General features: G+C 42.1%; 1 protein-coding gene across 1 annotated transcript in view; it reads right to left on the minus strand.

Moving 5' to 3' along the window:
* cdh22 (cadherin 22) overlaps positions 1-17,174 on the minus strand; it is a 180,374-nt gene that overhangs the window by 127,343 nt on the left and 35,857 nt on the right. The window contains exon 2 of the mRNA XM_020483952.2: positions 11,294-11,588. Within this exon, the coding sequence (XP_020339541.1) occupies positions 11,294-11,588 (295 nt within the window). The remainder of the gene's footprint in view (positions 1-11,293; positions 11,589-17,174) is intronic.

Raw genomic sequence — 17,174 nt, forward strand, 5'->3', positions numbered from 1 at the left:
GCATTCCAGTGCATTCCCGCATTTTGCTACGTTACAGCCTTATTCCAAAATGCATTAAATTGTTTTTAGCCCCTCATCAATCTACACACAATAGCCCATAATGACAAAGCAAAAACAGGTGAAGATTTTTTTAGCAAATTTATTAAAAACAAAAAACAGAAATACCTTATTTACATAAGTATTCAGACCCTTTGCTATGACACTCAAAATTCAGGTGCATGCTGTTTCAATTAATCATCCTTGAGATGTTTCTACATCTTAATTGGAGTCCACCTGTGATAAATTCAATTGATTTGACATGATTTGGAAAGGCACACACCCGTCTATATAAGGTCAGAGAGTTTACAGCGTTTACATGTCAGAGCAAAAACCAAGTCATGAGGACGAAGGAATAGTCCGTAGAGATCCGAGACAGAATTGTGTCAGCCCAGATCTAGGGAAGGGTACCAAAAAATATCAGTAGCATTGAAGGTCCCCAAGAACACAGCGGCAAGCGATGCTCGACATCCAACCCGACAGAGCTTGAGAGGATCTGCAGAATAGAATAGGAACTTCCCAGATACAGGTGTAGACTTGAGGCTGTAATCGCTGCCAAACGTGCTTCAAGAAAGTGCTAAGTAAAAGGTCCGAAAACTTATATAAATGTGATCAGTTTATATTTAATACATTTGCAAAAATGTTTAAAAAAAACTGTTTTTGCTATGTCATTATGGGGTATTGTGTGTAGATTGAGGAGGGAAAAAAACAATTTCATACATTTTAGAAAAAGTCTGTAACTTAACAACGTTTGGAGAAAAAATCAAGGATTCTGAATAATTTTCGAATGCACTGTGTCTTAAAAGCATACCCACAAATTACAACAATTTGAGCAATTTTCTTGTTTCTATACCAGACCTTGGTTCAAATAATGGTTATTGGTTAATAGACGAATAACAAAGAGAGTACCAAACCTTTCTTCCAATAACAGCTCATTTCCTGTTTTCCCCTTCCCACTCAGACAGTCCTGGCAAAATTCTCGTTTGATAAATATTTTTTTTGCTAGAAAACTATTTATTACAGTAAGGTACATTGTTACCAAGAAAGTATTTGATATTGATATAAAAATAGCTGCATTGGGCCTTTAAAGACACAAACTGCAATTTTGATTAAAGTCCAGAAAAATTTGGCATCATTGTTTGTTCCTGACAAACAAAATGTAAGAAATACAATTCCCAATAGTGCTGTGGATCATTGAGAAAATGTACAGAACAAGTTTGACATCATTTTGTCATGTAGCGTAAGTTTTTGAAACTTTAGGCATGGTGTATAAACTAAAGCTAAATATTTAAACCCCTACTTTGGATGCCATGGTATGAAAGAGTGAGGAGATGGATCCCATTCAAATATTAATGGCTTCTCTTTCTATAGAGCTAACAAAAGGCAGAGTTGGATCCAATTCAAGCCCTTCTCAATATGTTATTTTCAAATTGTCAGCAAAAAAACTAAAAGACTGGTATTTGTTAAAAAGTTGAAAAATCCATGTCGCAAACACATATCTCCAGCAAGTAAACTGTGTGATGTACTGCAAAGCCATAGGCGACGCAAAGTGCCATTATGATTTTTCAAGTGCCGTTTTTTTCAGAACTGTTTTCACACTGGTCGAGTCACTGCTGTATACAACCTTGCTCCATTAACATGTACAAACAGAGATATACACACTACCCTGAACGCACCAGTACAGTATGTGCACATCAAATATAATACATTATCTTTTTCAGACAAGTGTGTTTTTCCATCTTGAGCATACCACTTGGAAAGATAAACCATACTCCTTTCAGTCACATAAGCAATGCCTAGCAGCCACGCTGTGAGCACTTATCTACCTCCGCACCCTCATGCTTAAACCACCTCCTCAACACCGAGCTAGTAGACCTATGGTAGTTTGTTTACCTTTGCCAACTTCTGTGTGGACTGTGTGAATAAAATCTCCTCTTTCAGAAATGTCCATCTTGACATATAATCACTGTTTTTGTCAGAGCCAAATTAGAGTGAAAAGTAACTATGGCTTTTGGACTTTAAATGGACGGCTGACCACGGCTCGCAAATGGACAGTGGTAGGTAACATTAGCTTTTAACACGGCCGCATAACTTACCATAATGCCAGGGCCATTTTATTTAGAAAATAAAAAAGACACATGAAGAGAGATGATGTCCTGTTGTTTTAAATTGAACAGACATTAATCTAAAAGGCATAGATAGAAGCCTTCATCGTGTGGAGGGCTCTCTCAGGCTACCATTAGCACTGGCTCCTCGCATTATCACTGAACGAACTGGCCGACCCCGCAGCTAGCCACAATTTGCTCTGCTAGCTGCTGCTTTTGCCCAGTAGCAGATACATGTGTGCATAATAGGGCAGCGACATTACATAGGAAGACACTACAGAACCCATGAACATACCATAGGTGGGCAAAGAGAGTAGCACTGACAAAAATATGCTAATGCTAACTCTACCACTATTGTTCTGACAATATTCATCAATTTGTTCAACTTTTTGATCCCTTAGCATGGATCTACATTAGGTAGAATCCTGGTGGAATTGAAACATCAAGTATATCTCTGGTAAGGTCTGAGTAAGATGAGTTTGAAAGTATAAGCTGTACTACATTTCCTGCAACACCTAACCACATAGAACACGTTCTACTATCCTCACAGGACTCTTAATACAGAGGTGAAGCAGCCTGACTCTCTCCCTGTTCAACCAATGGTCTGAACATGAAGACATTCACACGGCTCAGTGCAAAATTCAATCGCTGTCGCAACGCAAATTTGATTTAAGACTCAGATTTCATTAGCCAGACCATGTTTTCGCAGGACAACGGCGAATGATCCCTCTGAATTAATCTTCGGCCTGACAGGCCTAGTTAATTCTCCTCTCCTCCTTGCCGTTAACCGATCTGAAACAACAAGCAGACTTGAATGATATGTAAACAAAAAAATGTTGGTTCCCGGGCTCTCTCTTGTAAGGGCCATGAGCTATGGTACGGCCATGTTAGGAAGAACATGACAGCAGCGTTAAGTGAAAATGAATATGCCGCGTTACTTTCTTCTTCTTTTTCTTCTTCTTCTTATTACACAACAGCTTTCCACCAAGGCCATAAAACAGCACAGCGAGCATGTGCAAGCTACTGGGTGAAGAAGTGTCCCATGTGCAAGCTACTGGGTGAAGAAGTGTCCCATGGGCATGTAACTGGGTGAAGATGTGTCCCGTGTGCATGTAACTGGGTGAAGATGTGTCCCATGTGCAAGCTACTGGGTGAAGAAGTGTCCCATGTGCAAGCTACTGGGTGAAGAAGTGTCCCATGTGCAAGCTACTGGGTGAAGAAGTGTCCCATGGGCAAGCTACTGGGTGAAGAAGTGTCCCATGTGCAAGCTACTGGGTGAAGAAGTGTCCCATGGGCAAGCTACTGGGTGAAGAAGTGTCCCATGTGCAAGCTACTGGGTGAAGAAGTGTCCCATGGGCAAGCTACTGGGTGAAGAAGTGTCCCATGTGCAAGCTACTGGGTGAAGAAGTGTCCCATGGGCATGTAACTGGGTGAAGATGTGTCCCGTGTGCATGTAACTGGGTGAAGATGTGTCCCATGGGCATGTAACTGGGTGAAGATGTGTCCCATGTGCATGCTACTGCCTGAAGATGTGTCCCGTATGCATGCTACTGCCTGAAGATGTGTCCCATGTGCATGCTACTGCCTGAAGATGGGTCCCGTATGCATACTACTGCCTGAAGATGTGTCCCATGTGCATGCTACTGCCTGAAGATGTGTCCCATGTGCATGCTACTGCCTGAAGATGGGTCCCGTATGCATGCTACTACCTGAAGATGGGACCCGTATGCATGCTACTGCCTGAAGATGTGTCCCATGTGCATGCTACTGCCTGAAGATGTGTCCCATGTGCATGTTACTGCCTGAAGATGTGTCCCATGTGTATGTAACTGCCTGAAGATGTGTCCCATGTGCATGCTACTGCCTGAAGATGTGTCCCATGTGCATGCTACTGCCTGAAGATGGGTCCCGTGTGCATGTTACTGGCTGAAGATGGGTCCCATGTGCATGCTACTGGCTAATAATGTGTCCCAAATGGCACCCTATTCCCTACCTACACTCTTACAAAAAAAAGGTGAATTCTAGCAGTGGTGAAAAGTACTTAAGTAAAAATACTTTTAAATACTACTTAAGTAGTTTTTGGGAGTATCTGTACTTCACTATTTACAGTGCCTTGCGTAAGTATTCGGTATTTGCGACCTTTTGCCACATTTCAGGCTTCAAACATAAAGATATAAAACTGTATTTTTTTGTGAAGAATCAACAACAAGTGGGACACAATCATGAAGTGGAACGACATTTATTGGATATTTCAAACTTTATTAACAAATCAAAAACTGAAAAATTGGGCGTGCAAAATTATTCAGCCCCCTTAAGTTAATACTTTGTAGCGCCACCTTTTGCTGCGATTACAGCTGTAAGTCGCTTGGGGTATGTCTCTATCAGTTTTGCACATCGAGAGACTGAAATGTTTTCCCATTACTCCTTGCAAAACAGCTCGAGCTCAGTGAGGTTGGATGGAGAGCATTTGTGAACAGCAGTTTTCAGTTCTTTCCACAGATTCTCGATTGGATTCAGGTCTGGACTTTGACTTGGCCATTCTAACACCTGGATATGTTTATTTTTGAACCATTCCATTGTAGATTTTGCTTTATGTTTTGGATCATTGTCTTGTTGGAAGACAAATCTCCATCCCAGTCTCAGGTCTTTTGCAGACTCCATCAGGTTCCAGAATTCTTCCAGAATGGTCCTGTATTTGGCTCCATCCATCTTCCCATCAATTTTAACCATCTTCCCTGTCCCTGCTGAAGAAAAGCAGGCCCAAACCATGATGCTGCCACCACCATGTTTGACAGTGGGGATGGTGTATTCTTAGTGATGAGCTGTGTTGCTTTTACACCAAACATAACGTTTTGCATTGTTGCCAAAAAGTTCAATTTTGGTTTCATCTGACCAGAGCACCTTCTTCCACATGTTTGGTGTGTCTCCCAGGTGGCTTGTGGCAAACTTTAAACGACACTTTTTATGGATATCTTTAAGAAATGGCTTTCTTCTTGCCACTCTTCCATAAAGGCCAGATTTGTGCAATATACGACTGATTGTTGTCCTATGGACAGAGTCTCCCACCTCAGCTGTAGATCTCTGCAGTTCATCCAGAGTGATCATGGGCCTCTTGGCTGCATCTCTGATCAGTCTTCTCCTTGTATGAGCTGAAAGTTTAGAGGGACGGCCAGGTCTTGGTAGATTTGCAGTGGTCTGATACTCCTTCCATTTCAATATTATCGCTTGCACAGTGCTCCTTGGGATGTTTAAAGCTTGGGAAATATTTTTGTATCCAAATCCAGCTTTAAACTTCTTCACAACAGTATCTCGGACCTGCCTAGTGTGTTCCTTGTTCTTCATGATGCTCTCTGTGCTTTTAACGGACCTCTGAGACTATCACAGTGCAGGTGCATTTATACGGAGACTTGATTACACACAGGTGGATTGTATTTATCATCATTAGTCATTTAGGTCAACATTGGATCATTCAGAGATCCTCACTGAACTTCTGGAGAGAGTTTGCTGCACTGAAAGTAAAGGGGCTGAATAATTTTGCACGCACAATATTTCAGTTTTTGATTTGTTAAAAAAGTTTGAAATATCCAATAAATGTCGTTCCACTTCATGATTGTGTCCCACTTGTTGTTGATTCTTCACAAAAAAATACAGTTTTAAATCTTTATGTTTGAAGCCTGAAATGTGGCAAAAGGTCGCAAAGTTCAAGGGGGCTGAATACTTTCGCAAGGCACTGTATATTTTTGACAACTTTTACTTGTACTTCACTACATTCCTAAAGAAAATAATGTACTTTTTACTTGGTACATTTTCCCTGACCCCCAAAAGTACTTGTTACATTTTCAATGCTTAGCAAGAAAGAATTGGTCCAATTCACATTCTTATGAAGAGAACAATCCTGGCAATCCATACTGTCTTTGATCTGGCGGACTCACTAAACATACATTCTTCATTTGTAATTATGTCTGAGTGTTGGAGTGTGACCATGGATATCCGTAAATTCTAAAAACAAGAAAATTGTGCTGTCTGGTTTGCTTAATAGAAGTCATTTCATAAGTTATAGGTCATTTTCCATTATTCATTATTTATGCTTTTACTTTTGACACTTAAGTATATTTAAAACCAAATACTTTTACCCATGTAGTATTTTATTGGGTGACTCGCTTTTGGTTTTACTAATTCATTGCCACCGGGGTCCGCCGATGTAAGAGCTTAACTGCTTAGTGACTGTACACTGTAACGTTACTGCCTGATTGTAGAGGGTTTCCTAATGCGTTAGTCCTGTTAGCTACGTTGACTATGAAGTTACTTTAGCCAATATGGTGACAACGAAGTAGGCTATGTGTAGCAGTTATGATATGGTTTGGCTTAGAAATGTTTGGCTTGGAAATCCAGTCAGGAGTGTGCAAGGCATTATTGAATGTGTTACTGTCTATCCATGTGTCACTGGCCTGTGTGCACCTACGTTGTAAACTTTCATTCATAGGCTAGGTTGTAGCAACTTCATGAAAATGTGAGTATCATGTAGTAGCCTAAACCTATCAATGTTACATTGAACTGGGTAAATGGAAGGCCGTGCTCCTGAAAAGAAAAGTGTCCTCCCTCATCTTAAACTGCACTGATCGCCACTGGTCTCTGGGTAGAGTGGTTACAGTCCCTGTGTAGAGTGGTTACCGTCTCTGATAGAGAGTGGTTACCGTCTCTGGTAGAGAGTGGTTACTGTCTCTGATAGAGAGTGGTTACCGTCTCTGATAGAGAGTGGTTACCGTCTCTGGTAGAGAGTGGTTACCGTCTCTGATAGAGAGTGGTTACCATCTCTGGTAGAGAGTGGTTACTGTCTCTGGTAGAGAGTGGTTACCGTCTCTGATAGAGAGGGGTTACCGTCTCCGATAGAGAGTGGTTACAGTCCCTGTGTAGAGTGGTTACCGTCTCTGATAGAGAGTGGTTAACGTCTCTGATAGAGAGTGGTTACCGTCTCTGGTAGAGAGTGGTTACTGTCTCTGGTAGAGAGTGGTTACCGTCTCTGGTAGAGAGTGGTTACCGTCTCTGGTAGAGAGTGGTTACCGTCTCTGATAGAGAGTGGTTACCGTCTCTGATAGAGAGTGGTTACCGTCTCTGATAGAGAGTGGTTACCGTCTCTGATAGAGAGTGGTTACCGTCTCTGGTAGAGAGTGGTTACCGTCTCTGGTAGAGAGTGGTTACCGTCTCTGGTAGAGAGTGGTTATCGTCTCTGGTAGAGAGTGGTTGCTGTCTCTGATAGAGAGTGGTTACCGTCTCTGATAGAGAGTGGTTACCGTCTAATGTTTAGAGAGTGGTTACCGTCTCTGATAGAGAGTGGTTACCGTCTCTGATAGAGAGTGGTTACCGTCTCTGATGGAGAGGTTACGGTCTCTGGGTAGTGGTTACCGTCTCTGATAGAGTGGTTACGGTCTCTGATAGAGAGTGGTTACCATCTCTGATAGAGAGGTTACGGTCTCTGGGTAGAGTGGTTACGGTCTCTGATAGAGAGTGGTTACCGTCTCTGATAGAGAGTGGTTACCGCCTCTGATAGAGAAGTTACGGTCTCTGGGTAGATTGGTTACGGTCTCTGATAGAGAGTGGTTACCGCATCTGATAGATAAGTTGCAGTCTCTGGGTAGAGTGGTTACGGTCAATCTGATAGAGAGCGGTTACAGTCTCTGTGTAGAGTGGTTAAGGTCTCTGGGTAGAGTGGTTACAGTCTCTGTGTAGAGTGGTTACGGTCTCTGGGTAGAGTGGTTACGGTCTCTGATAGAGAGTGGTTACGGTCTCTGATAGAGAGCGGTTACAGTCTCTGTGTAGAGTGATTACGGTCTCTGGGTAGAGTGGTTACAGTCTCTGGTTAGAGTGGTTACGGTCTCTGGGTAGAGTGGTTACAGTCTCTGGGTAGAGTGGTTACGGTCTCTGGGTAGAGTGGTTACGGTCTCTGGGTAGAGTGGTTACGGTCTCTGGGTAGAGTGGTTACGGTCTCTGGGTAGAGTGGTTACAGTCTCTGGGTAGAGTGGCTACGGTCTCTGATAGAGAGTGGTTACGGTCTCTGATAGAGAGTGGTTACGGTCTCTGATAGAGAGTGGTTACGGTCTCTGATAGAGAGTGGTTACGGTCTCTGATAGAGAGTGGTTACGGTCTCTGATAGAGAGCGGTTTACAGTCTCTGATAGAGAGCGGGCACAGTCTCTGTGTAGAGTGGTTACGGTCTCTGTGTAGAGTGGTTACGGTCACTGGGTAGAGTGGTTACAGTCTCTGGGTAGAGTGGTTACAGTCTCTGGGTAGAGTGGTTACAGTCTCTGGGTAGAGTGGTTACGGTCTCTGGGTAGAGTGGTTACGGTCTCTGGGTAGAGTGGTTACGGTCTCTGGGTAGAGTGGTTACGGTCTCTGGGTAGAGTGGTTACAGTCTCTGATAGAGAGTGGTTACCGTCTCTAATAGAGAGTGGTTACCGTCTCTGATAGAGAGTGGTTACCGTCTCTGGGTAGAGAGTGGTTACGGTCTCTGGGTAGAGTGGTCACAGTCTCTGATAGAGAAGATCCGGTCTCTGGGTAGAGAGTGTTTACAGTCTCTTGGTAGTGTGGTTACAGTCTCTGGTAGAGAGTGGTTACCGTCTCTGATAGAGAGTGGTTACCATCTCTGATAAAGAGTGGTTACCGTCTCTGATAGAGAATGGTTACCGTCTCTGATAGAGAGTGGTTACCGTCTCTGATAGAGAAGTTAAGGTCTCTGGGTAGAGTGGTTACCGTCTCTGGTAGAGAGTGGTTACCGTCTCTGATAGAGAAGTTACGGTCTCTGGGTAGTGTGGTTACGGTCTCTGATAGAGAGGTTAAGGCATCTGGGTAGAGTTGTTACAGTCTCTGATAGAGAAGTTACGGTCTCTGTAGAGTGGTTACCGTCTCTGTGTAGAGCGGTGACGGTCTCTGGGTAGAGTGGTTACCGTCTCTGATAGAGAGTGTTTACCGTCTCTGATAGAGAATGGTTACCGTCTCTGATAGAGAGTGGTTACGGTCTCTGATAGAAAAGTTACGCTCTCTGGGTAGAGTGGTTAAGGTCTCTGATAGAGAGTGGTTACCGTCTCTGATATAGAGAGTGGTTACCGTCTGATAGAGAAGTTACCGTCTCTGATAGAGACTGGTTACCGTCTCTGATAGAGAAGTTACAGTCCCTGGGTAGAGAGTGGTTACCGTCTCTGATAGAGAAGTTACGGTCTCTGGGTAGAGAGTGGTTACTGTCTGATAGAGAAGTTACCGTCTCTGATAGAGAAGTTACGGTCTCTGGGTAGAGTGGTTACAGTACAACGACACCAGAAATAAATGATGATTTTTGCAAATCAATCAGTCAAATGTTAATGCTTGGTGATATGGTGGCAGTTTAATGTATGGGACATGTACAGAATGACTTCCTAGAAGCCATCTGAAGTTTGAAGTGAACATATTCAAATGTAATCAATGGTAATAAGCCAAAAATCAGCCATGTCTAGAAAGCTTTTTTATTTTTATTGACACTTCCATTCTAATGAAAAGAAATTGACTTCAACATTATTTCACAATTTTTCATTTAGTTCACATTTTCCATAAACAATGCAAGTTGATCCATTCAAGGACTGCTACTACTATTACTAAGTCATACAGTACTGTAGGTGAAGATATTTATGTATACTTTAGCCTACATGATATTCCAGTATGAACACCATCAAGTAGGCCTACGCAGTGGCCCTAAGTGCCCTGCGCAGGGCCGGCCCAAGGTATAAGCAGTCGATTAGGGCCGCCGGACAGTTTTATTTTTAGGAACTCAGCCGGGGTCTCAACGAGTTAGAATAGTAGAATACACAAGATGCAATTTCAAAATGTGATTGTGCATCAGCAGTTGTCTCATGTTATGTCAGTCACTGACAGTCACTCAATTAGTTATTGTTAGCTAACATTTATTAGATTGGTAAGTTAGCCTAGCCAGCTATGTAAACTTGTAGTAGTCATGATCAATTTACCGACCGGGCACGAAGGGCACGTGCCCAGGGTTCCTGACCTCCAGGGGGCCCCATTGATTTTGTTAGTCACTCTCACTGAGATATCATATTAACATGGCATAAGAAGGAAATTAGCTGTAAAAGTGCAACAACATTTCGATGAGGGCCTCCAAAAGGCTGTGTTTGGGTTGAGGTCTGCTTCAGTAATTGTCAGTCTGTCACCCAAACCCTCAGCCTCTCAACCATGCACCGCGGTGACTTTGACCTTATCACAGTGGTGCCAGATCAACGCCATTAGCTGTTGTTCTACAGGAAGAGGAAATATGAGCAGAAAACAAAACGGAGGGAAATGCTTGACCAAGCACTGCAGTTCTCATTAGCCTTGACACTTTACTCAATGTATAAAACATGAAGTGCACACTCACTTAATGTGTAATTTGACTGAAAGGTGGGGTAACAAGGAGGAGGGGGGGAGGGAGGGTTTGAACATTAACTACCCCCCCTCACTCTATATTTTTTTCTCTCCCTCTCTCTCTCTCTCTCTTCTGTTCTCTCTCTACTCTTTCTCCTGTTTCAATAAGCATTGCCGACAGAAAAGGGCCAAAACGTGCTGCGGTAGCAGGAATGAATTCCAATCAGAGTCGAAGGAGGGTGAGATCCATTACATTTATCCTAGTATCCCCTTCTCACAAGAAGACTCCCTCTCACACATACACGCAAAACAATGTTCTGCTGTACATCGAAAACAATCACACACAGGCATAAACAACGTCTCCCACTTCCTCACAAACTATCAAACCCTCTGGTGATCATTATCTTGGGACTGGGTTGGGTAGCACTGTCCAAATCTGACCTGGGTAAAAATCGCACCATATACACATCTCTTCAAATGTACACTGAATATATAAAACATTAAGAACACCTGCTCTTTCCATGACATAGACTGACCAGGTGAAAGCTACGATCCCTTATTGATGTAACTTGTTAAATCCACTTCAAATCAGTGAAGATGAAGGGGAGGAGACAGGTTAAAGACATGGATTGTGTACGTCTGCTATTCAGAGGGTGAATTTGCAAGACGAAATATGTAAGTGCCTTTGAAAGGAGTATGGTAGTAGATGCCAGGCGAACAGGTTTGTGTCAAGACCCACATACAGACACTCCTCCCTGGTTATCCTCTTACCCATTTGTGAAAGCTCCGCCACACTCCCAATATATGGCCCTTCCAGGAACTTGGGTTCACTGTCGTTGATATCCTGGACCTTGATGACGAACTCTGACTCGGATTCCAGAAGGTGGTTGGTGAGTCGGTCCCGGGCCTGAGCTCTGAGGGTGTAGTAGCTCTGCTCCTCGCGGTCCAATCGCTCGGTGGCGTGGATGTCGCCTGTCAGCTCGTCGATGATGAAGATCGTGCCCGCACCTTCCCCAGAGATGGTGTACTTGATGTTCCCCTCGCCCTCGTCCGAATCCGTGTGGATCTGTCAATTAAGGCAATTAAAGTCAAGCTGAGAGTTCATGCTTTTAGAAGGTATACGTCGTTAATTAAAAAATATTTATAAAATGCATTTATTTCATTGACTGACAGTTGACACTACTGTGAATGCAGTACTCAGATTTCACAGCATCAGATAAGATGTAGAATTATTCTTCACTTTCTCTTCAAAGATACAGCCAATAAACAAACATGTACGTCTAGAATTCCATACTCCATAATAACATATGTTCGAAATGCAGTGGATGAAAAGTACCCAGTTGTCATACTTTAGTAAAAGTAAAGATACCTTATTAGATAATTACTCATGTAAAAAAGAAAGTCACCCAGTAAAATAGTACTTGAGTAAAAGTCTGAAAGTATTTGGTTTTAAATATACTTAAGTATCAAAACTAAAAGTAAAAGTACAATTAATTTCAAATTCCTTATATAAGCAAACCAGAGCATCATTTTCTTGTTGTTTTTTGTGCAGAAAGCCAGGGGCACGCTCCAACAGTCAGACATAATTAACAAACAACGCATGTGTTTAGTGAGTCTGCCAGAGCAGAGGTAGTAGGGATGACCAGGGATGTTCTCTTGATAAGTGCGTGAATAAGGCAATATTCCTGTCCAAGTCAAATCAAATGCAAAGCATTCAAAATGTAACGAGTACTTTTGGGTGTCAGGGAAAATCTATGGAGTAAAAAGTACATTATTTTATTTAGTAATGTAATGAAGTAAAAGTTGGCGACAATATAAATAGTAAAGTAAAGTACAGATACCCAAAAGAACAACTTAAGTAGTACTTTCAAGTATTTTTACTGAAGTACTTTACACCATTGTCAAAATGTCATATAAAAAACAGCCTTGAACCTGCCAATCACAACATGTTTATTATACACATTTGCAGCACTTTATAGGATGCCCTTTACAGAACTGTCAAGGCTTTGCTCTTTCTTTTATGTCACATTTTCTCTCTAGTCATCAAGAAGCAAAGTTCCTATTTCACAGCCGGTGAGAGAGGAAAGAGGAGAAGCCCTCGCCTCCCTCTAGGGTTGTCATCAACAGTACCATGACAAAAGACACTGCAGTGCTATTGGTGATTTACACAATCCCCACATGGTGTGCCCTTCACAGAATAGGGGCCCCTCAAATTAGAAGTCATTTCTAAAGGTTGTTAAAGTTGCGGTATGAACATGAACACGGTTGGGGCCGACAAATGAACTTAAAGAGCCCTTATAAATCTGCCGTGACTTCTTCTAGTGATTAAAAGACATTCTAGCAGCCCCCTATGCATCCATTGGCTTTACTGCACATCTGAACTGCTACTCCCTTCCAATTTGAAATTAGAATGCAGGACTCGGGCTCCATAGCCTGTAGGACCCATCTCACAAAACAGGTGGGAATTGAGGGAGAAAACGCCCGTCTCCTGCGTTAATATTTTATAAAGGCTTAATTAAATACAGGACTCGATCGCCCTCGCGGGGGCTTTCATTAGGTATTTGTCGTAAAACAGGGGAATAATGCAAAACATAGCCCCCTCTTTCTTTTCATTTGGAATAGTCCCCAAGTCAAATAAATGCACACTGAGAGAAAATCGACTCTTTTTGGGGGCATCAATATTTCAGCGATAATAAAATAAACTTCAATAGCCCAGTCAGTAAAAAGACAGTAGAAAGCTCTCCAATATGTGGAGATATGTGCCTGCCTTTACATTGTCTGACTGTCTCTCTATTGCTTACTGTCTTTGATCAATTTGAGACAACTTACTGCAATCAAGTCTTTCAAGTATATTAGAGCAGATGGTGAAGACAAGGATCAACAGTGATACTTCATCCAAACACATCCAAACATCTTTAGAGAGTCTTGTGGCTACAATGTGTTCAGTAGAATGTAAAGGGTTTTCTACCATCAAAGTCGATATTTGCTCTCCGATCACACACGTACTGTTTGCGAATCAACACCCACACAAATGTCATGCACACACACAGTCATGCATACACAATCATACACACATTTCTCTCCCTCTCTTTCTCTCACACACACACTTCGTCCATAAATATATAGTAGGGCATCCTACAGTGCCTTGCAAAAGTATTCATCCCCCTTTTACCTATTTTGATGCATTGCTTGTAATTGAAATGGATTTTTATTTGGATTTCATGAAACGGACATACACAAAATAGTCCAAATTGGTGAAGTGAAATGAAAGTGTTTAAAGAAATTCAAAAAAATAATCGGAAAAGTGGTGTGTGCATATGTATTCACCCCTTTTGCTATGAAGCCCCTAAATAAGATCTGGTGCAGCCAATTATCTTCAGAAGTCACACAATTAGTTAAATAAAGTCCACCTGTGTGCAATCTAAGTGTCACATTATCAGTCACATGATCTCAGTATATATACACATGTTCTGAAAGGCTCCAGTGTCTGCAACACCGCTAAGCAAGCAGCACCACCAAGCACCATGAAGACCAAGGAGCTCTCCAAACAGGTCAGGGACAAAGTTGTGGAGAAGTACAGATCAGGGTTCGGTTATAAAAAATATCCAAAACTTTGAACATTTCAAAGACCACCATTATAAAAAATTGAAAGAATATGGCACCACAACAAACCTGCCAAGAGAGGGCCGCCCACTAAAACTCCCGGACCAGACAAGTAGGGCATTAATCAGAGAGGCAACAAAGAGACCAAAGATAACCCTGAAGGAGCTGGAAAGCTCTACAGAGGAGATAGGAGTATCTGTCCATAGAACCACTTTAAGTTGTACACTCCACAGAGCTGGGCTTTATGGAAGAGTGGCCAGAAAAAAGCCATTGCTTGAAGAAAAAATAAGCAAACACGTTGGTGTTCGCCAAAAGGCATGTGGGAGACTCCCCAAACCTATGGAAGAAGGTACGCTGGTCAGATGAGACTAAAATTGAGCTTTTTGGACATCAAGGAAAATGCTATGTCTGGCGCAAACCCAAATCCTCTCATCACCCCGGGGGCGACAGGTAGCCTAGTGGTTAGAGAGTTGGGCCATTATCCGAAAGGTTGCTAGATTGAATCGCCGAGCTGACAAGGTAAAAATATATTGTTCTGCCCCTGAACAAGGCAGTGAACCCACTGTTCCTAGGCCGTCATTGTAAATAAGAATTTGTTCTTAACTGACTTGCTTAGTTAAATAAAGGTTCAATTAAAAATAAATGTAAATAATTTTAATAACCCAAAGAACACCATCACCACAGTGAAGCATGGTGGTGGCAGCATCATGCTTTGGGGATGTTTTTCATCGGCAGGGACTGGGAAACTGGTCAGATTTGAAGGAATGATGGATGGAGATAAATACAGGGAAATTCTTGAGGGAAACCTGTTTGTCTTCCAGAGATTTGAGACTGGGACGGAGATTCACTTTCCAGCAGGACAATGACCCTAAGCATACTGCTAAAGCAACACTTGAGTGGTTTAAGGGGAAGCATTGAATTGTCTTCGAATGACCTAGTCAAAGCCCAGAGCTCAATCCAATTGAGAAGATTGCTGTAATTACTGCAAAAGGTGGCTCTACGAAGTATTGACTTTGGGGGGGTTGATTAGTTATGCACGCTCAAGTTCGTTTTTTTTGTCTTATTTCTGGTTTGTTTCACAATAAAAAATATTTTGCATCTTCAAAGCGGTAGGCATGTTGTGTAAATCAAATGATACAAACCCCCCAAAAAATCTATTTTAATTCCAGGTTGTAAGGCTACAAAATAGGAAAATACTTTCGCAAGCCACTGTACTTGAGTAAAAGCAAAGATACCTTACTAGAAAATGACTCAAGTCAAAGTGAAAGTCACCCAGTAAAATACTACTTGAGTAAAAGTCTAAAAATATTTGGTTTTAAATATACTTAATTACCAAAAGTAAAAGTATAAATCATTTCAAATTCCTTATATTAAGCAATCCAGACGGCACCATTTTCTTGTTTTTTTATTTACGGATAGCCAGGGTCACACTCCAACACTCAGACATAGTTTACAAATGACGCATGTGTAAGTCCGCCAGATCAGAGGCAGTAGGGACAACCAGGGATGTTCTCTTGATAAGGGCATGAATTTGACAGTTTTCCTGTCCTGCTAAGCATTCAAAACGTAACGAATACTTTTGGGTGTCAGAGAAAATGCATGGAGTAAAAAGTGCATTATTGTCTTTTGAAATGTAGTGAAGTACAAGCACAAGTTGTCAAAAATATAAATAGTAAAGTACAGATACCAAAAAAACGAAAAAAGTACTACTTAAGTACTTTACACCACTGCTTTTGACTGCTTTAATACACAAGTGAATTTGTAATAATACTGTTGGTACCCTAAAATGGGGGGACTATTTTAAAAAAGTGCTGAAATTTCTAAACGGTTCACCCGAAATACCTTCAAATTAAAGCTGACAGTCTGCACGTTAACCTCATATTCATTGTATTATTTCAAATCCAAAGCGATTGGGTACAGATCTGAAACCACAACAAAAATGTCACTGTCCCAATACTTTTGGAGCTCATTGTATTTTGTTGTGAGTAGGCACACGTGGCAGCAGCGCAGCTCAAATGTGATTTTTTTTCACAGATCATGCTCGTTCTCCCCCTTCAGGCCCAATGTGTCAGTCCATCCGTCAGTATGTCCTCATCAAAGTGATTCCGTGGCTAAGCTGTGGACTTCAAACAAAAGGTCAAAGCCAGGGCTTCACTTAATGCTTAGCAATCATAACCATCAGCAATGTCAACATGCCATTGCCAGCTAAATTCCCCTTCCAACCAAACAAAAGAGTAGGGACACATTCCAAATGGAACCATGTTCCCTATGTAGTGCACTACACCCCTATGGGGCCTGGTCAAAAGTAGTGCATTAAATAGGGATTAGGGTGCCATTTGGGACGCATCCTAGGCCTGCAGTAAGCCTTCCCCATCAGGAAGAAAAAGGAGCTATTTATCACAACAATAGTGTTGACACTTGGAAGAAAACAATATGTCTATAAACAGGACTCATAATGTCACCTCCTACTCTAGATGAAAACAGGGTCTTCGTCCTAAATGGTACCCTGTTCCATACATAGTGCACTACATTTGACCAGGGTCCATAGGGCCCTAGTCAAAAGTAGTGCACGATGTAGGGAATAGTGTGCCATTTGGGACATGCCAATGCCTTGTGGCTATAATAATCAAATCTTTCGTGCACCTTTGGTCAACTCTCCAACACTGTAAATGCTGCCTGCTTCCTCAGCAACGAGTGTATAGACAAACAAAGTCATGCAGGCATGCACACACACACATACACACACACAGAAAAACACACACAGACGGGTACATAGATATGGAACTGCCCTGCCAAATAGGGGTCAGCGCACTAACGAAGACCAATGGTGTCGCTTTGGCCTCAGGGCAAGCCAGCCTACTGAAGGACATCAAAATGAGGCAGCTGAATGAATAGGAGATCAGGATATACCGCGGGAAAATGTCCTTGTCTCACCTTGCTATCTAAAAATAAAAGCATTCATTGTAAGTCGCTCTGGATAAGAGCGTCTGCTAAATCAAAGGTTCCAAAACAATTTCACTTGGGGCCCCTGTTCCAGCATTAGGGAACA

This window comes from Oncorhynchus kisutch, linkage group LG5 (genome assembly GCF_002021735.2).
Source record: "Oncorhynchus kisutch isolate 150728-3 linkage group LG5, Okis_V2, whole genome shotgun sequence".
NCBI lineage: Eukaryota > Metazoa > Chordata > Actinopteri > Salmoniformes > Salmonidae > Oncorhynchus > Oncorhynchus kisutch.